At 36.8% G+C, this 21439-nt stretch overlaps 1 protein-coding gene across 4 annotated transcripts in view; it reads left to right on the top strand.

The window, feature by feature from the left end:
• CDH12 (cadherin 12) overlaps positions 1-21439 on the top strand; it is a 378196-nt gene that overhangs the window by 245393 nt on the left and 111364 nt on the right. For 3 of the 4 annotated variants that reach the window (XM_049861489.1, XM_049861479.1, XM_049861499.1), the window contains exons 3-4: positions 9761-9880; positions 17690-17857. In XM_049861489.1, coding sequence (XP_049717446.1) covers positions 9761-9880; positions 17690-17857 — 288 coding nt within the window. The remainder of the gene's footprint in view (positions 1-9760; positions 9881-17689; positions 17858-21439) is intronic. The other variant, XM_049861507.1, reaches the window with a different exon arrangement.

Here is a 21439-nt window from a genome sequence, read left to right as displayed (position 1 = left end):
CGAACCCCATTTAAGATTGATCCAAAAAGAAAAACACCAAGACATATTATCATCAAACTCACCAAAACCAAAGATAAACAGAAAATTTTAAAAGCAGCCAGGGAGAAAAGAAAGGTTTCCTTCAAGGGAGAATCAATAAGAATATGTTCTGACTACTCAGCAGAAACCATGCAGGCAAGAAGGGAATGGGACGACATATACAGAACACTGAAGGAGAAAAACTGCCAACCAAGGATCATATATCCAGCAAAACTCTCTCTGAAATATGAAGGCGAAATTAAGATATTTACAGACAAACACAAGTTTAGAGAATTTGCAAAAACCAAACCAAAGCTACAAGAAATACTAAAGGATATTGTTTGGTCAGAGAACCAATAATATCAGATATCAGCACAACACAAGGTCACAAAACAGAACGTCCTGATATCAACTCAAATAGGGAAATCACAAAAACAAACAAATTAAGATTAATTAAAAAAAAAATACACATAACAGGGAATCATGGAAGTCAATAGGTAAAAGATCACAATAATCAAAAAGAGGGACTAAATACAGGAGGCATTGAACTGCCATATGGAGAGTGATACAAGGCGATATAGAACAATACAAGTTAGGTTTTTACTTAGAAAAATAGGGGTATATAATGAGGTAACCACAAAAAGGTATAACAACTCTATAACTCAAGACAAAAACCAAGAAAAACGTAATGACTCAACTAACATAAAGTCAAACACTATGAAAGTGAGGATCTCACAATTTACTAAGAAAAACGCCTCAGCACAAAAAAGTATGTGGAAAAATGAAATTGTCAACAACACACATAAAAAGGCATCAAAATGACAGCACTAAAAACTTATTTATCTATAATTACCCTGAATGTAAATGGACTAAATGCACCCATAAAGAGACAGAGAGTCACAGACTGGATAAAGAAACACGATCCATCTATATGCTGCCTACAAGAGACACACCTTAGACTTAGAGACACAAACAAACTAAAACTCAAAGGATGGAAAAAAGTATATCAAGCAAACAATAAGCAAAAAAGAAGAGGAGTAGCAATATTAATTTCTGACAAAATAGACTTTAGACTTAAATCCACCACAAAGGATAAAGAAGGACACTATATAATGATAAAAGGTACAATTGATCAGGAAGACATAACCATATTAAATATTTACGCACCCAATGACAGGGCTGCAAGATATATAAATCAAATTTTAACAGAACTGAAAAGCGAGATAGATACCTCCACAATTATAGTAGGAGACTTCAACACACCCCTTTCGGAGAAGGACAGGACATCCAGTAAGAAGCTCAACAGAGACACGGAAGATCTAATTACAACAATCAACCAACTTGACCTCATTGACTTATACAGAACTCTCCACCCAACTGCTGCAAAATATACTTTTTTTTCTAGCGCACATGGAACATTCTCTAGAATAGACCACATATTAGGTCATAAAACAAACCTTTGCAGAGTCCAAAACATCGAAATATTACAAAGCATCTTCTCAGACCACAAGGCAATAAAACTAGAGATCAATAACAGAAGAACGAGGGAAAAGAAATCAAATACTTGGAAAATGAACAATACCCTCCTGAAAAAAGACTGGGTTATAGAAGACATCAAGGAGGGAATAAGGAAATTCATAGAAAGCAACGAGAATGAAAATACTTCCTATCAAAACCTCTGGGACACAGCAAAAGCAGTGCTCAGAGGTCAATTTATATCAATAAATGCACACATACAAAAAGAAGAAAGAGCCAAAATCAGAGAACTGTCCCTACAACTTGAGCAAATAGAAAGTGAGCAACAAAAGAATCCATCAGGCACCAGAAGAAAACAAATAATAAAAATTAGAGCTGAACTAAATGAATTAGAGAACAGAAAAACAATTGAAAGAATTAACAAAGCCAAAAGCTGGTTCTTTGAAAAAATTAACAAAATTGATAAACCATTGGCTAGACTGACTAAAGAAATACAGGAAAGGAAACAAATAACCCGAATAAGAAATGAGAAGGACCACATCACAACAGAACCAAATGAAATTAAAAGAATCATTTCAGATTATTATGAAAAATTGTACTCTAACAAATTTGAAAACCTAGAAGAAATGGATGAATTCCTTGAAAAACACTACCTACCTAAACTAACACATTCAGAAGCAGAACAACTAAATAGACCCATAACAAAAAAAGAGATTGAAACGGTAATCAAAAAACTCCCAACAAAAAAAAGTCCTGGCCCGGACGGCTTCACTACAGAGTTCTACCAAATTTTCAGAGAAGAGTTAACACCACTACTACTAAAGGTATTCCAAAGCATAGAAAATGACGGAATACTACCCAACTCATTCTATGAAGCCACCATCTCCCTGATACCAAAACCAGGTAAAGACATTACAAAAAAAGAAAATTATAGACCTATATCCCTCATGAACATTGATGCAAAAATCCTCAACAAAATTCTAGCCAATAGAATCCAACAACACATCAAAAAAATAATTCACCCTGATCAAGTGGGATTTATACCAGGTATGCAAGGCTGGTTTAATATCAGAAAAACCATTAATGTAATCCATCACATAAATAAAACAAAAGACAAAAACCACATGATCTTATCAATTGATGCAGAAAAGGCATTTGACAAAGTCCAACACCCATTTATGATAAAAACTCTTACCAAAATAGGAATTGAAGGAAAATTCCTCAACATAATAAAGGGCATCTATGCAAAGCCAACGGCCAATATCACTCTAAATGGAGAGAACCTGAAAGCATTTCCCTTGAGAACGGGAACCAGACAAGGATGCCCTTTATCACCGCTCTTATTCAACATCGTGTTGGAAGTCTTAGCCAGGGCAATCAGGCTAGACAAAGAAATAAAAGGTATCCGGATTGGCAAGGAAGAAGTAAAGTTATCACTATTTGCAGATGACATGATTATATACACAGAAAACCCTAAGGAATCCTCCAGAAAACTACTGAAACTAATAGAAGAGTTTGGCAGAGTCTCAGGTTATAAAATAAACATACAAAAATCACTTGGATTCCTCTACATCAACAAAAAGAACACCGAAGAGGAAATAACCAAATCAATACCATTCACAGTAGCCCCCAAGAAGATAAGATACTTAGGAATAAATCTTACCAAGGATGTAAAAGACCTATACAAAGAAAACTACAAAGCTCTACTACAAGAAATTCAAAAGGACATACTTAAGTGGAAAAACATACCTTGCTCATGGATAGGAAGACTTAACATAGTAAAAATGTCTATTCTACCAAAAGCCATCTATACATTTAACGCACTTCCGATCCAAATTCCAATGTCATATTTTAAGGGGATAGAGAAACAAATCACCAATTTCATATGGAAGGGAAAGAAGCCCCGGATAAGCAAAGCACTACTGAAAAAGAAGAAGAAAGTGGGAGGCCTCACCTTACCTGACTTCAGAACCTATTATACAGCCACAGTAGTCAAAACAGCCTGGTATTGGTACAACAACAGACACATAGACCAATGGAACAGAATTGAGAACCCAGACATAGATCCATCCACGTATGAGCAGCTGATATTTGACAAAGGACCAGTGTCAATTAACTGGGGAAAAGACAGCCTTTTTAACAAATGGTGCTGGCATAACTGGATATCCATTTGCAAAAAAATGAAACAGGACCCATACCTCACACCATGCACAAAAACTAACTCCAAGTGGATCAAAGACCTAAACATAAAGACTAAAACGATAAAGATCATGGAAGAAAAAATTGGGACAACCCTAGGAGCCCTAATACAAGGTATAAACAGAATACAAAACATTACCAAAAATGATGAAGAGAAACCCGATAACTGGGAGCTCCTAAAAATCAAACACCTATGCTCATCTAAAGACTTCACCAAAAGAGTGAAAAGACCACCTACAGATTGGGAAAGAATTTTCAGCTATGACATCTCCGACCAGCGCCTGATCTCTAAAATCTACATGATTCTGTCAAAACTCAACCACAAAAAGACAAACAACCCAATCAAGAAGTGGGCAAAGGATATGAACACACATTTCTCTAAAGAAGATATTCAGGCAGCCAACAGATACATGAGAAAATGCTCTCGATCATTAGCCATTAGAGAAATGCAAATTAAAACTACGATGAGATTCCATCTCACACCAGCAAGGCTGGCATTAATCCAAAAAACACAAAATAATAAATGTTGGAGAGGCTGCGGAGAGATTGGAACTCTCATACACTGCTGGTGGGAATGTAAAATGGTACAACCACTTTGGAAATCTATCTGGCGTTATCTTAAACAGTTAGAAATAGAACTACCATACAACCCAGAAATCCCACTCCTCGGAATATACCCTAGAGATACAAGAGCCTTCATACAAACAGATATATGCACACCCATGTTTATTGCAGCTCTGTTTACAATAGCAAAAAGTTGGAAGCAACCAAGGTGTCCATCAACGGATGAATGGGTAAATAAATTGTGGTATATTCACACAATGGAATACTACGCATCGATAAAGAACAGTGACGAATCTCTGAAACATTTCATAACGTGGAGGAACCTGGAAGGCATTATGCTGAGCGAAATGAGTCAGAGGCAAAAGGACAAATATTGTATAAGACCACTATTATAAGATCTTGAGAAATAGTAAACCTGAGAACAACACATACTTTTGTGGTTACGAGGGGGGGAGGGAGGGAGGGTGGGAGAGGGTTTTTTTATTGATTAATCAGTAGATAAGAACTGCTTTAGGTGAAGGGAAAGACAACACTCAATACATGGAAGGTCAGCTCAATTGGACTGGACCAAAAGCAAAGAAGTTTCCGGGATAAAATGAATGCTTCAAAGCTCAGCGGAGCAAGCGCGGGGGTCTGGGGAACATGGTTTGCGGGGACTTCTAAGTCAATTGGCAAAATAATTCTATTATGAAATCATTCTGCATCCCAATTTGAAATGTGGCGTCTGGGGTCTTAAATGCTAACAAGCAGCCATCTAAGATGCAGCAATTGGTCTCAACCCACCTGGAGCAAAGGAAAATGAAGAACACCAAGCCCACATGACAACTAAGAGCCCAAGAGACAGAAAGGGCCACATGAACCAGAGACCTACATCATCCTGAGACCAGAAGAACTAGTTGGTGCCCGGCCACAATCGATGACTGCCCTGACAGGGAGCTCAGCAGAGGACCCCTGAGGGAGCAGGAGAGCAGTGGGATGCAGACCCCAAATTCTCATAAGAAGACCAAACTTAATGGTCTGACTGAGACTGGAGGAATCCCGGCGGTCATGCTCTCCAGACCTTCTGTTGACACAGGACAGGAACCATCCCTGAAGACAACTCATCAGACATGAAAGGGACTGGTCAGCGGGTGGGAGAGAGACGCTGATGAAGAGTGAGCTAATTATATCAGGTGTACACTTGAGATTGTGTTGGCAACTCTTGTCTGGAGGGGGGATGGGAGGATAGAGAGAGAGGGAAGCCGGCAAAATTGTCAAGAAAGGAGAGACTGAAAGGGCTGACTCAAGACGGGGAGAGTAAGTGGGAGTAGGGAGTGAGATGTATGTAAACTTATATGTGACAGACTGATTGGATTTGTAAACGTTCACTTGAAGCTTAATAAAAGTTATTATAAAAAAAAAAAAAAAAGCTCCCCCTCCATCATTTTTTATTCCCTTACATTATTATATTTCATTTCTTAGCACTTATCTACAATTAAATATATGTATATATACCACTCAGTGGCTCAAATTGTTAAGCACTCCACTACTAACCAGAAATAGGCCGTTCAAACCCACCCAGAGGCACTTCAGAAGAAAAATCTGGTGATTTGGAAAGGTCACGACATTGAAAACCTTATGGAGTAGTTTTACTCTGCACAAGTGGAGTCGACATGAATCTAGAATTGACATGATAGCAGCAAACAACATATCTTTTTTAGGTATTTTTAACAGGTGAATAGAATGATGAAGTAAAAGAGCTGAACAGAAGATTTCAAAGGGTGGTCCGTGAAGACAAAGTGAAGTATTACAAAGAAACACACAAAGACCTGGAGTTAGAAAACCTAAAGGGAAGAACACAGTTAGAATTACTCAACTTGAAAGAATTTCAGCAAAAATTCAAGCCTCAAGTTACGATATTGAAGTATTCTATGGGCAAAAAATTGAATAAAGCAAGAAGCATCAAAAGCAGTTGGGACCTAGAGAAATAAGAGCCTTTACACGAACAGATATATGCACATCCATGTTTATTGCAGCACTGTTTACAACAGCATAAAGCTGGAAGCAACCAAGGTGTCCATCAACAGGTGAATGGTTAAATAAATAATGGTATATTCGCACAATAGAATATTACGGATTGATAAAGAACAGTGACAAATCTGTGAAACATTTCATAACATGGAGGAACCTGGAAGGCATCATGCTGAGTGAAATTAGTCAGAGGCAAAAGGACAAATATTGTATAAGACCACTATTATAAGATCTTGAGAAATAGTGTAAACTGAGAAGAACACATACTTTTGTGGTTACGAGGGGGGGAGGGAGGGAGGGTGGGAGAGGTTTATTTACTGATTAGTTAGTAGATAAGAACTGCTTTAGGTGAAGGCAAGGACAATACTCAATACAGGGAAGGTCAGCTCAACTGGCCTGGACCAAAAGCAAAGAAGTTTCTGGGATAAACTGAATGCTTCGAAGGTCAGAGGAACAAGGGTGGGGGTTTGGGGACTATGGCTTAAAGGGACTTCTCAGTCAATTGTCAAAATAATTCTATTATGAAAACATTCTGTATCCCACTTTGAAGTGTGGCATCTGGGGTCTTAAATGCTAACAAGCGGCCATCTAAGATGCATCAATTGGTTTCAACCCACCTGGAGCAAAGGAGAATGAAGAATACAAAGGTCACACGATAACTAAGAGCCCAAGAGACAGAAAGGGCCACATAAACCAGAGACTTACATCATCCTGAGACCAGAAGAACTAGATGGTACCCGGCCATAACCAATGACTGCCCAGACAGGGAGCACAACAGAGAACCCCTGAGGGAGCAGGAGAATATTGGGATGCAGACCCCAAATTCTCATAAAAAGACCAGACTTAATGGTCTGACTGAGACTAGAAGAATCCTAGTGGTCATGGTCCCCAAACCTTCTGTTGGCCCAGGACAGGAACCATTCCTGAAGACAACTCATCAGACATGGAAGGGGCTGGACAATGAGTTGGAGAGAGATGCTGATGAAGAGTGAGCTACTTGTATCAGGTGGACCCTTGAGACTGTGATGGCATCTCCTGTCTGGAGGGGAGATAGGAGGGTAGAGAGGGTTAGAAGCTAGCGAAATGGACACGAAAAGAGAGAGGAGAGAGAGAGAGCAGGCTGTCCCGTTAGGGGGAGAGTAATTGGGAGTGTTTAGCAAGGTGTATATGGGTTTTTGTGTGAAAGACTGACTTGATTTGCAAACTTTCACTTAAAGCACAATAAAAATTATTTATATATATAAAAAAAGCAGTTGGGAGGAATACACAGAGTCACTGTACCAAAAAAAATTGGTCGACATTGAATCATTTCAGGAGGTAGCACTTGATTAAGAACAGACGCTATTGAAGGAAGCAGTCCAAGCTGCAACGAAGGCATTGGTGAAAAACAAAGCTACAGGAATTGATGGAATGCCAATTGAGATGTTTCGACAAATGGATGCAATGCTGGATGTGCTCATTCATCTATGCCAAGAAATTAGGAAGACAGACACCGGGCCAAAAGATTAGAAAAGACCCATATTTGTGCCCATCCCAAAGAAACGAAATCCAGCAATGCAGAAATTATCTAATAGTGCCATTAACATCACACACAAGTAAAGATTTTCTGAAGGTAATTCAAAATTGTTTGCAGCAGTACATTGATGGGGAACTGCCAGAAATTCAAGCCAGATTCAGAAAAGGACTTGGAAATAGGGATATGATTGCTGATGTCAGACAAGAGTTCTTGTATGTAGCAGTGAACTTGGAATTTATGCTCTTATCATGCATATTCAGGGTTGACAAGGTAACTGCTCTACCTGTTGAAGTGCAGAGAGAATGCAGTTCACAGAGAAACCATCCCTTTATAAGCACTGGAGATAAAGGACATAATGGGCAACCAAGAAAACTGAACCTCTTCGAGTTCCCATACAACACTGCTATGATTACTAGATACATATTGTTATTATTAGTAGTAGTAGTAACAGCTAAAGCTATTCCTAAAAGCTATCTATTTTGTAGTAACAATTAAATTCTGAAATTTAAGCGGTCATTGAAAGAGTGCTATTTTTCTATGGAATCTCTGGTAGAGCAAGGAACAGAGAAACTGATCAGTGAGTGGTTACCATAATGAGAAAAAACCGAGGTTATATAAACTGCAAGTCAACAAGGACTGCACTGACCTTATAACCTCAATGAATCTGGGTTAATACATGTATGAGAATCAATATAGATATTATTTTTAGGATACATATATTAACATATATGTATATAAATTAACTATTAAGTACTGTTTACTTCTGCTATAAATTCAGTCATAACATATTTAAACTCAATGTTTTACAACTAAACATCTATATCATCATAAAATTATGCTTAAAAGAATTTGTAAAAGAGGGGAACATTACCTAGGAGAATCAAATTAAGTTACATTCAAGATTCTATTGTCTAATGTTGTTGTTGTTGTTAAGTGCCCTATATACAACAGAAGGAAACACTACCCTGTCCTGCGCCATCTTCACAATCGTTGTTATGCTGGAGCCCATGGTTGCAGCCACCGTGTCAATCCATCTTGTTGAGGGTCTTCCTCTTCTTTGCTGACCCTCTACTCTACCAAGCATGATGTCCTTCTCCCCTTAGAACATAAATAATATGCCTAAGTGTTAAAAGAAAGGAAGAAAGGAAGGAAGGAGGGAGGGAGGGAGGGAGGGAGGGAGGGAGGGAGGGAGGGAGGGAGGGAGGGAGGGAGGGAGGGAGGGAGGAAGGAAGGAAGGAAGGGAGGAAGGAAGGGAGGAAGGGAGGAAGGAAGGAAGGAAGGAAGGAAGGAAGGAAGGAAGGAAGGAAGGAAGGAAGGAAGGAAGGAAGGAAGGAAGGAAGGAAGGAAGGAAGGAAGGAAGAAAAGGGAAACGGTCCAGCTAGTATGGATTGCCTTTAGTGTCCTCCTATATCAAGGGACCCTAAGATTAATCCAGTCTTCAGATAGGGGACTGCTCCTCAAAACTGTATTGGCAATTAGTTACAGTTCTTTAATTAGTCAAAAGTTATTTCCCTAATTAAAGACTTCCTAATTCTACTACATAGTTATTCTAAAATTTGAAAATTATAATTGCAAATTGATTACCAGCTCTGTAAAATGCAGTAAGCCTCTAAGCCTTGTGAGTTTCTCTTTAAACATTCTAACCATGAAATTAAAACAACAATAATAAGTAGATTGGCTAATGTTTGCAGTGCCCACATTTTCTTTTTTGAATGAATCAATAAAAAGATAATGCTGAACTTCAATGTCAATGATCCAACTACTGGAAATGGACACATACCCTCATAAAACAGATATTTAAAATATATGCCATTTGTACTGATGGCTATACTGTTGCCTATCATTTTGGTTCTCATGGTTAAATTATTCTCAGTGACGTCACATACTTGTGGCAGCAAGTTCCAAAGGAAAATAGAGTCAGAAAGATTATAGACACGACCTTGGGCTCTGTAAAAATAAAAATGTTTTATTTTCCAGGTGCTTATGTGCTCCAGGTCAAAGCCACGGATGCAGATGACCCGACCTATGGGAACAGTGCCAGAGTCGTTTACAGCATTCTTCAGGGACAACCTTATTTCTCTATTGATCCTAAGACAGGTAAATTTTTTATTAGAGACAACATTATTACCACCCCTTCAAATATTTAAACTTTAATTAAATCTTGGAATGGAAAATTTTGTATTCTAATATAGCAATAAAGATTCAGTGTGCCACACAATGAGCAAAGAAAGATATGATCTTACCTTGCTGTGGCAAAATTATTTCCCTTTGATTGTGCTTTGTGTAAATGTAAACCATTTTACGTATATTTATAAAGTTCAAATTTGTCATTCAAGGATTCTCCTTCTGTCTTCCTTTAAATTTGCAAAAGCCTATGCAAACTTGGGTTTTGATTCTTCTGGCTAAACTAAATTTTGATTTCAGGTTTTCTTGGTTGGGTTCAATTATATTCCCTTACAGGCCTGATCACCATGCAGTAAAATCAAGAAGCTTTTATTTCTATCTATATCAAGGGTTATAGGTTGTTGCTTTGGATTAATACAGACTTGTACTGGTAGCAGAGGAAAGGATTGACAAATTTGAAACCCTAGAACACTGATTCATCTGGATTATACTTTTTAAACCTTCCCTATCTCTAAATTGAAATATAATAAAGATTATGAATTCTAATTCAAATATGAGATGCATAGAAAAGAAAAAGATATGCACAGGAAAGACTTAGTATTCCTCTTTAGATAAACATTCCCTCTGTGTCTAAAGAATCTATTTTTGAATGTTGGGTAGTTTTTAAGAGATCTAGCCCTTCTTTCCATCATCTGTCTGTCAGTTTGTCGAATTATGATGGCTTGTATGCTGTTGTGATACTGGAAGCTATGCCACCGATATTTCAAATACCAGCAGGGTCACCCATGATGGGCAGGTTTCAGCAGGCTAAGACAGACTAGAAAGAAAGGCCTGGCAATCTACTTTTGAAAATTAGCTAGTATAAACCTTATGGACCACAACAGAACATTGTCCCATTCGCTTGCTTTGGTTACATCATCAGCAGGAATCTATCACTGGAGGAGGATACCATGTTTGGTGAAGTATAGTTCCAGAAGTGTGAGGGAGACCTTCAGTGAAAGATGTACTTAAACATGTCAGCGATCGTGAGGATGGTGGAAGACAGGGGAACGTTTCATTCTGTTGTACATAAGGAAGGCTATGAGTTTGAGTTGACTGGATGACAGTTATCTATGTATCTGTCTAGCTCTTATTTGACCAATGATCAAAGCAGAAGTTCTATGTCACAGTTAAAGCAGAAACCCCATAATGACAATTATTTTTATCACCTCTTATATAGTGCATTAAGTTTTATTGTAAATCAAATCTAATACTATTTATTATTTGGAAACTAATATTTAAATTTTTACATCAATTTGAAATGTATATGTTTCAGATACAATACATACAAATGGTCTGAATATTTAAAATGTATACTTCCTCAGAAAGTGTGTGGTAAAATCAGTTATGCCAATTAGCTATACGTACTCAATGGCAATATGCTTGGGTTTTTGGAACCACCTGTTAATGTTAATAAATAATTAACCACATATTTATGTTGCCAAAAATATAAAGCCTAATAATGGTTCTCAACTAAAGTGGAAACACAGAACTGGCAAAAGCTTCTGTCAACTGAATCTGTCATTGTCTTCCTATTTCTTACCCTCCCCTCCAGCTCAGTGAGGGGACAGAAGTCATCAGAAAGTTAAAGGAGAAAAGCAGGGAGTTGTTTCCTGGTGCAAACTTTAAAAAGTTAGTGTTTAAGGACAGAACATTTCATGAGAGCATCAGTGCTGCAGAGATTCCAGAATGGTTTGGGAGAAAGAAGATCCTTTGGTTTGAATAGAAGGCTGGAGGCCAGAATCCAAACTAACATTCGGATGGAGTGTGCTATGGGGAAATTACACCTACAGTATAAGAAGTACGAGAGTGAAGATAAATGTTGGGCAATATCATTGTTAAGGAAGTTTTTCTGTTTTAACTACTTGAAAATTATATATATATTCATTGGACAAAGAAAAAAAATGGAGAGGAGGGCGTTTGGGGATGTTGTCCAATGAAGTGATGACTTTTATGATGGTAGAAAGTCCCATCAGAATTCACAAGGTTTAGACGATAGGCAGAATGTATACACACACACAAAAAGAAAAGATCAAAAATATTATATAGCCTTCTCAGATTGAGAAACCATGAGTTAATTTTTCATAAATAATTATTTCTCTTTTTCTAATTCACCATAGTTGGTGATCTGACTAAAATCTGAAGTATGGGTAAAGTGTGACTCATAGATCTCTCTTGCTTCCAAAAAGCACTCCTCGGACAGAGGGATGAAAGAAAGAGGAAGGAGACTGTGTGGAGATCAGTGAAGACAAAGGTTTAAAATTAGAATACCCTTAATGGGCTGCAGCGATTAACTCTGTGGATTAAGTGAGTGTGTCTACTCAGAACGAGTAGCAGGGGAAAGGTTAAAGTTTTAATATTAGTCAAATAACTACTATGGAGCCAACTTCTAACTAAAAACCAACAGAAAATTAGACAATTCAAAGATTGATTTAAGCAGAAAGCCTAGTTAAGAATATAATCAGGCAGATTAATACTCTGACAGGCAACAATTATATGAGTCAAAACCCATGCTCTCCCCTTGACATTACTTGGCCAATATCAACTTCAGCTAAATCCTTATGCCTTTAGGTAGTGTTCTTTTACCAGGGAGTATGTATAGAGATAATATAGCTTTTATAATTTTGTATTTCAATTTTTAATATGATGCTTATTATTTAGAAATAATGGCAAAACAGTTCTGGCATAAACTATGTAATAAATTTTGTGAAGCATTGATTTTCACTGGAGACAGAAGTCTTGACACTAACACCGCCTCAGATCACTAGACAGGAAAAGCATGGATAAGGAGGCCTTTCATTAGTAGGATGCTAACCAGTTCTCCAGGCACAGAAACCATTAAGAAGACTTTTTGTTGAATTTATCACCTTGTGGTAGATTAGAATAAATAAAAAATCAAGGATAATTGCCATTTCTCAGAAATTGTCTCCATTTGTTCCAGCCATCGAGCTTCCGTTTATGATTCCTTTTGTTGAGATTAAATAAAATGCATGAAAAACTAATTTTATCTAATTTCTTTTTTCCACATTTGAATATAGAATACAGTTTACAACAATTCTTAAAGAAGACTGTCATCAAAAGTTCTGGTGTCAGAATATTTATGCAGAGATTAAGATTTCCATTTATTATTCATTTGAAATGAGAAAATAAAAGAGATGCCCTTATTGATATTGCTGTTCAGAAAACATTCCTAGCATCTCTATCCAAGCAGATATGCTGAGCTTATTTCTCAACAATGTAAATGGATACATATGTGAAATAAGCCCAGAAATAATAATTTTCTTTAAAACTCGTTGCCATTGAGTCGATTTTGACTGATAGCCACCCTATAGGATAGAGTAGAACTGCCCCCTGGAGTTTCCAAGGAGCGCCTGGTGGATTTGAACTGCCAACCTTTCGGTTAGCAGCCGTAGCGCTGAACCGCTCTGCCACCAGGGTTTCCAGTTCTGTTTAAAACAGCTAATTTGGAAATTAATTGCCTTAAATGTGAAATGATTTGCTCTGAATAAAAATTCAAGTACATGTGTTTATATGCTTCACATGATTACTAAATGTTATTTAAAACTTCAAAATGTAAACATTAATTACTAGGTATTGCTATCTTTCATTTAGCACATTAAATCAGGGTACAAAATATCTCCACAGCATTCATAAGAGAGTTATTTCATTTAGGGAAACAGACATTACTGTACATTTCTTTATAATTTTCTTATTTGTTGCCTAAATGATTTCAAATAACTAGTCTGAGTTAATTAACCAGATATTGCTATTGTTTTGCACCATGTGGCAACAACATGTTATATTTTTCTAAATGAGCTGAGATCTCCTTTTAAAAACATGATACCATTTTATCACAATATCTTTTAATTTATGTGGATTGTCAAAAGCAACATGGTCTTAACAAGTTTTTATTTTTTGTATTTTACATGTAATTATGGAACTTATAGGAAAACAGTTGTGTGAGAATGGAGTTGCCTAAGTTATTATTTTTTTTCTTTTATCTCTTTTTATTCAGTCAATGGTCCCATATTACATATTATATAGTCCTCTCCCGGAACCTTCTAGATCCTCATCTAGCAAAAGAATCTGCTAAGGGTTGCTGACATGACTGACACCTCACTATTTTTGCTCTTTGTTATCTCCTTTCATTCCAAGATAATAATCTTGAAATCCTAAATGAATAATCCTCTCATATCCTGTCTGATAGTTATTCTTTTAGGTCTTTAAAACTTTGTTATTGCATTAAAACCCCAGACTAAAATTAAAAAAAAAAAAAAAAAATTAAAGCCTGGGTCAAATTTTATACTTTGTCAATAATTCATAATACTATATAAATACCTGTAATGTTTTATGGCCTGCAAATACTTTTGATAAATAATGCAGAATAAAATTGTTTGATAACTAATGCAGAATAAAATTGTGCAGAATTCACACACCACAATTGGTACTAAAAGAGAGAGATTTTAGGGGCGCAAGGCCAAAGTCAAAGAGTGCTCACCTATACAAATAGGTGCTCCTTTGATACTCTTCCTGTGCTTGAATGGATTGTCAGGGAGCTTTAAGACAAGGACTGATTATAAACATAAGAAAGGCAAGAAATCAATAGATGCAAAACACCATGAGGAAAGAAAAATGTGTCAAGAAATAGAGGCTTAATAATTAAGATAAAACATGGTGTTAGCAATCCTGTGAACATTTTCCACGTGTGTGGCAAAAATTGCATACCTGGAAATGCACTTCAGGCAATGATTGCCTTGTATTCTGCCTTGTCACCCTTTCCGAGAACTCTGTGTGAACTCCGCTTGCCTTAGTTTTAGAAATCGTGGAATACACAAGTCAGCAGAAAGAACAAAGGGTGTTTGGCTTTGAAAGGAAAATACTCCAGAGAGCTGTGAGACATGCCTTTAGAAAGTTGTAGAACTGTCATGTAGAAGAGGAGCTAGCTGTATTCTGTGCTGCTCTAGAGGAACAAGGCTATCAATGGCTGTATGAGTTACAGGAAGAAAGGATTTTTGTCCTCATACATTAAAAAAAAATGATGATAAGACTTGCCTGTAAATAAAAGGGGTGTCTCATGAGAGTGTAAGCTTCACATTACTGGAAGCGTTAAAGCAGATGATCAGAGATGAGCTGATGGTGCTGGATTTAATTATTAATTCATTCAATGCATTTTTTTTTTTTTTTTTTTTTGCAATTTCTGACTTAACAGATTCTTTGCTCTGTCCCAGGATACTGAGACCAAGTAGATCCTCAAGTAGATTGCTGTCTATTAGGGAGAGGTCATCAAGTCCTTAGATTATATTAGAGCTTTGTAGGATGCAAGTATATGATTCATAACACTCCTATAAGCCATCAGATATAGCTGAAGGTTATGTATTCCTGAGGTAAAATCTCCCTGAGGAAAGAATTGAGGTATAACCCCTAAGCCCTAAAGAATAGTCTAGGTATGGTATAGACGGGATATTCAATTGTATAATCTCTAAATTCCTGTCAGTACTGAAGATAATATACTTATAACTCTTATATGTCCTCCAAATACATTGTTGGGAAAATAAAAAAGCAAATTCAAATATCTCATTTGTGGAATGATGGACAAAACATTTTTATTCCTGGCTATAACGGATGACTTCCCTGACAGGGTACACAACAGAGAACCCCTGAGGGAGCAGAAGAACAGTGGGATGCGGACCCCAAGTTCTCATAAAAAGACCAGACTTAATGGTCTGACTAAGGCTAAAAGGACCCTGGTGGTCATGGCCCCCAGACCTTCTGTTGGCCCAGGACAGGAACCATTCCCAAAGCCAACTCCTCAGACAGGGATTGGACTGGACAATGGGATGGAGAGGGATGCTGGTGAGGAGTGAGCTTCTTGGATTGGGTGGATGCTTGAGACTATGTTGGCATCTCCTGGCTGTAGGGGAGATGAGAGGGTAGGGGGGTTAGAAGCTGGTGAAATAGACATGAAAAGAAAGAGTGGAGGGAGGGAGCAGGCTGTCTCATTAGGGGGAGTGCAATTGGGAGTAAGTAGCACGGTGTATATAAGTTTTTGTGTGAGAGACTGACTTGATTTGTAAACTTTCACTTAAAGCACAATAAAAATTTTTTAAAAATTATTAATATTTTTTAAGAATGCATGAGCATTTAAAAAAATAATTTCACATTTTCAACTAATTTAAGACTATAACAAAATAAAATGTAGTATTTTTATATAAGCTGCCATAATTGGCTTTTGCTAACAGATTTATGCTTTTTTTTTTCCTGATGGTTCCTCCAAATTCTTATTAGGAAAGGTTAACTACGACTTGAGCAACACTGAGTCCGTGATCTACTAAGAGATTTCTTTAGGTGCATAGATAATCCTTAATCAAGATTTTATTCATAATATACCAGTTATAAATATGCTGGCATATTTAAATGATATTTAAATGATACCATGTTTACTGTGGTCAACAATAACCAAGATTAACACTAATAGATGAAGTCTAATGACTCTTGACATGCACAATAAATGGAAACGTTGCCTGGTCCTGTATCATGCCCATGACCAGTTGCAAAGCTGACTGTGGTGAACCATAGGATTTTCACTGGCTAATATTCAGAATTTCCACTGAAACCTGTTCAGCCTCAAAGCAACATGCAAGTCCCCACTGGCAGATGGGTGGTGGCTGTACATGAGGTGTAATGGCTGGGAATGGAACTTATGTCTCCTGCATGGAAGGAGTCCTGGTGGCTGTTTTGGTAAAGATTGCAGCCAAGAAAACCCTATGTGGCAGTTCCTTTATGTCTCCTGGGTTCATTTTGAGTTAAAATGGATTAGGCAGCAGCTAACCACAACACCTCCTGCGGGGAAAAGGAGAATTCTGCCACTGAATCACTACTGCCCCCACGAAGCATATGTACTAATTTTCTATGCGTTTATTTTAGCTAATATCAAAACCCATCACCATTGAGTCGATCCTGACTCACAGCTACCCTAAAGGACAGAGTAGAACTGCCGCATAGGGTTTCCAAGGAGCAAGGAGTGGTTGGTGCATTCGAACGGCTGACCTTTTGGTTAGGAGGCCAAAGCAATGGATTCTTAGCTCCTAGGATAACCTGGTGACAAGAGAGATGAGGTCTCTTCAATGGCAAAGCTTAATGAAATCTAAGTGAAAAATCTGCAGTTGGGATAATTAGGTGGTATCCCAAAAGATAAAATAAAATACATAAAAGAGATATTTAATGCTTTCAAAGAAAAATTAGAGAAATAGTATATCTATCATAGAAAATGAAAATAAAAATGGAAATAATTATAAATCATACATCAGGATAACAGCTTAAAATTTTAGTATATATTTTTCAATTTTTTCTTTCTTATAAAGATAGGATCTGCTATATAAATGTTTCTGACTTGGTTGACTTCATGAATGACGACCATCTTCTTGAGTGGACGCATCATTCTTGAACCTTATTCCTCACTGATACTTAGCATTTTCGTATATGATTGTTACCATAATATATTTAAAAAAAAAATTATGCCCTAATCATTGGATCGCTATAGGGTCGCTATGAGTTGGAATCGACTTGATGGCAGTGGGTTAATCATTGGACATTTTGGATGTTACGCTTTTTAAAAAACACATAATTTTTGTTAGCAAGTCTTTGCCAGCAAATCTAGATAGAATGATTTTCTAGGTGCGGAGAACTTTATCTTGGAAAACACAATCTGATACTTAAATTTTATTATTATCTTTTCCACTCAAGGTGTTATTAGAACAGCTTTGCCGAACATGGACAGGGAAGTCAAAGAACAATACCAAGTGCTCATCCAAGCCAAGGATATGGGCGGACAACTGGGAGGATTAGCTGGAACCACAATTGTCAACATTACTCTCACTGATGTCAATGACAATCCACCTCGATTCCCCAAAAGTATGTTTCCCTTCTTATTAAGTCTAAATTAGGGCAGATTTTTTATTTTTTTTCCCTTGTTATGTCCTTGAATGCTATAGGAACTGTAATCATTTTCCAGATACTTTTGGTCTATAGGAACAGAAGCTAATGGATAAAGTTTAAATGTCTTCAAAATTTAGTTTCAGTCAAAGTCACAGATCATATGCAGTGTTATTTTAATAGAAAATAATAAAAAATTAGCTAAAAATTAAACAATGGTTCTCATGCTATCAGTACATATCAAAGTAAAATATTTACATAGTTTAGGATATGGCTCTAATTTCTTATTAATTGAAAAAGCATATTAACATGTATTTTTATTTGATCCAATGCCACATATTTACGATATGTATGCCACTGTATCTTGTTTATATCACATATTAGCTTAAGAATCATCTGCCTTCTCCTTAGAGATCATATGTGCTGAGCCATTTTTACGCCTTTCATGTCAGTGTCAGATGATAATACTTCGAGGCTATTTACATTGCTTCTGACTGGTTATTTCATTTTAGCTTTGCAAGATGTGAAAATTGCTGTAGTTTCTATGATAACATCATGATTCACACCTGCATCTTCTGTGCAACTTTGTGTTTCTTATTGAAAATGAGTGCTTCTGACTTATGTAACATCTTGTTTTCTTTTGCGGTATTACATTTAACACCAATCAGTACCTCGTCGATTCCTGGTACATCTTCATGGTTTATTTCAGTGTTCCTAGGCCTTAGAATACAGATACTGAATGTTTATCTCACTGGTTTTAAATGGAAGTTGATGACATCACTAGGTACTCCTTTGCATGAACAGTTAAAAACAAAATGATTTTATGAGTTTATCTAATAATGGGTATACTACTGAGAATATTTAATTAAATGGACATTTTTCTTTCTTTATCTCTATGGTTTTCCATATTTATTGCTTCAGGAATCTCTCTGTCATTTTCTTCTTAAAATCATCAATCTATATTTTCTTTAGAGAAATATTTTTCTTAATGATCAGGAAGCCTAATTACTGAATGTTGAGTGGCAATTAGAAACCATCACGCTTTAGGAAATGGAATGGATATGACAAATGGCTGTTATAAGATTTGATTAATAATACAGAGCATCTCAGAGCAAACTTTTTCTCACTTTACTATTAAGGGAGACAAGACAATTAATAAGAATAAATATTGAAAAGATGAAACAATTAATGCATTTGATTCTGTAGCAGATGTCGTTGATAAAGAGTATATTCCTAACTCTAACAGCACTTTTTTTTCTTTAATTACTTAAGTGTGGCAAACTGAAACAACTAATTGAGGAAGACAGTTTGAGAGACTACTTGTATACAAAATGTGGCATGAACTCAGATACCATTTTGGGTTTTGCAGTTATAGAAAATTCCCTGAGTGGTGCAGAACGTTTGTGCTGGGCTATCAGCTGAAAGCTTGGTGGTTTGAACCCACCCAGTGATGCTGCAAAAGAAAGGCCTTGTAACTGCTTCCATAAACATTACAGCCACGAATGCCCTATGGATCTCAATTCTACTTGTAATGTATGGGCTCACCATGAGTTGGAATTGACTTGATGGCAACAGGTTTAGTTTTTGGTTTGGTTATAGAAAATATTCAATCTAGAGCATGTGAAATATTCCCTAGGTAGTATCAACATTCTCATTTGCAAGGGTGGTAGTGTCATAATTCTACTGATGCCTGTCATAGGAGGGACAAAAAATCAAATCAAAAACATCACAGTGGAAATATACAACCCTCGTGAGTATGGGTGAAGGGTGGTTTGTAAATGCTTGGGCCGGGCCACTGACAAATAGGCTGAGGCGTAGGAAGATGCAAATGCCCTACTGATAAAGAAGCTGGAGTGTGTTTAGGAATCAAGGCGGTGTGTCCCACACAAACAGAAAGATCATGTCTATATTTCCCCTACTAGTGGAAAGAGAAACAGGTACAATAATAAGCTTGTCTGGGATTATTCAATGCTGAATCTATAAGTCTAAGGTCTTCATTCTGGTGCAGACATGGGTGCAGTGGTGTTCTCTGGTGCCTCAGTGGTAGAATTCTTACCTTCCATCCAGGAGACACAGGTTTGGTTATGGGCCAATGCACCTCAACACAGTCACCAACTGTCTGTCAGTGGGGCTTGTGTGTTATTATGATGGTGAACAAGTTTCATAAGAGCTTTAAGGCTAAGACAGTCTTAAAAGAAAATCCTGACAATCTATTTCTGAAAATAAAACAATCATTGAAAACCCTATGGATCACAATGTGTTAATCCCATTGTTCTTGGGGTATACAGTTGACCTGGATGGCAGCTAACAACAACCCGATGAGACAAGGAATTGTGGGAGAGAAGGGACATGAAACTTTCAGAGCCTCTACATGCCATGTCAGGAACTTACCTTTGTTACCTTATTTCCTTTTCACAACAGTGCTCTGAGATCAATATTCTTCACATTTTACTGTGAAGAAAACTAAGGCTTAAGGAGATGAAATAACTTGCCCTAGATCGCACAACTCAGTGACGGTTTTCTTGACTCTGAAGTTTAAATTCTTTCTAGTGTACCTGCCACTATAAAGCCATATTTTTTAGAACATATTCTCAAAACATCATGACCTGTTTTAAATTGTTCTCATTCATAAACAGAGACAGGGTGAGCAAAAGAAATATATCAAGTAGATCACTGTGATTTTTCTGCATGTGTTAGTGTGTATTCAGGATAGAGTTTCAGAGTAGAGTTTGCAGATGGGAGATAATTTTGACTCATAAAAAAGAAGAGAATTTTCACATTTTGCAAGAAGAAAAATTTATTTCCCCTGAAACTTTGCATGACTTTCTGTCAAGCCCTTTTACTGTCCTGCCATTTTGCATTACATCCTCAGTGGAAAGGAAAAAAATAAGAACTTTAAACAGAAAATCCATCTCTTTAGAATGCAATTCCCACTTTAGCAGAAACATCGCTCATGTGGAGCAATTAAAGTACATATGTGACATGAATTACAAAACTGAAATAACAGCCTTTTGAATGTAAAGGGCAAGAAAGCATATTCATACACAAATGAAATAAAAGGGAGTTCCCAACAGCTACTTATAGTTGTTCACGTCTATTAAGCAGTGATGACAAAAAACATACAACAAAAAACTTTCCTTAGACGAACATCATGAGATACTTATCCATTGCTTACAGATACACATTATAATCTCTTAAAATTTATTAATCCTAATGTATTTTGGCTTTGTATGTGTGTGTATGCTATGTGACATTGTTAATCGCCCATTTCCGTTCATTTCCTTTTATCAATATGTTATAGATAAAAACAAAGGAAATGAATGGCTTATGTACGTATGTGATATACGTGTAAGTGATTTGTTGCTTTATTGGTGCTGTGAAATAGACGAATCCTGAGATATCAGAATAACCTGCCAATTTGATATGACGATGGTGACAATGACATTGCCTATTAGCTAATGCACTTTGCAAAATGATTTGCGTCTATATTCCCACTTAATTGCACTAAAAACTGAAAGGTATTATCATAGTTTTAGAAATAAAATAGCAAGGTTAAGAAAG

This window comes from Elephas maximus, chromosome 2 (assembly GCF_024166365.1).
Source record: "Elephas maximus indicus isolate mEleMax1 chromosome 2, mEleMax1 primary haplotype, whole genome shotgun sequence".
NCBI lineage: Eukaryota > Metazoa > Chordata > Mammalia > Proboscidea > Elephantidae > Elephas > Elephas maximus.
This window is presented reverse-complemented; position numbering and strand designations above follow the sequence as displayed.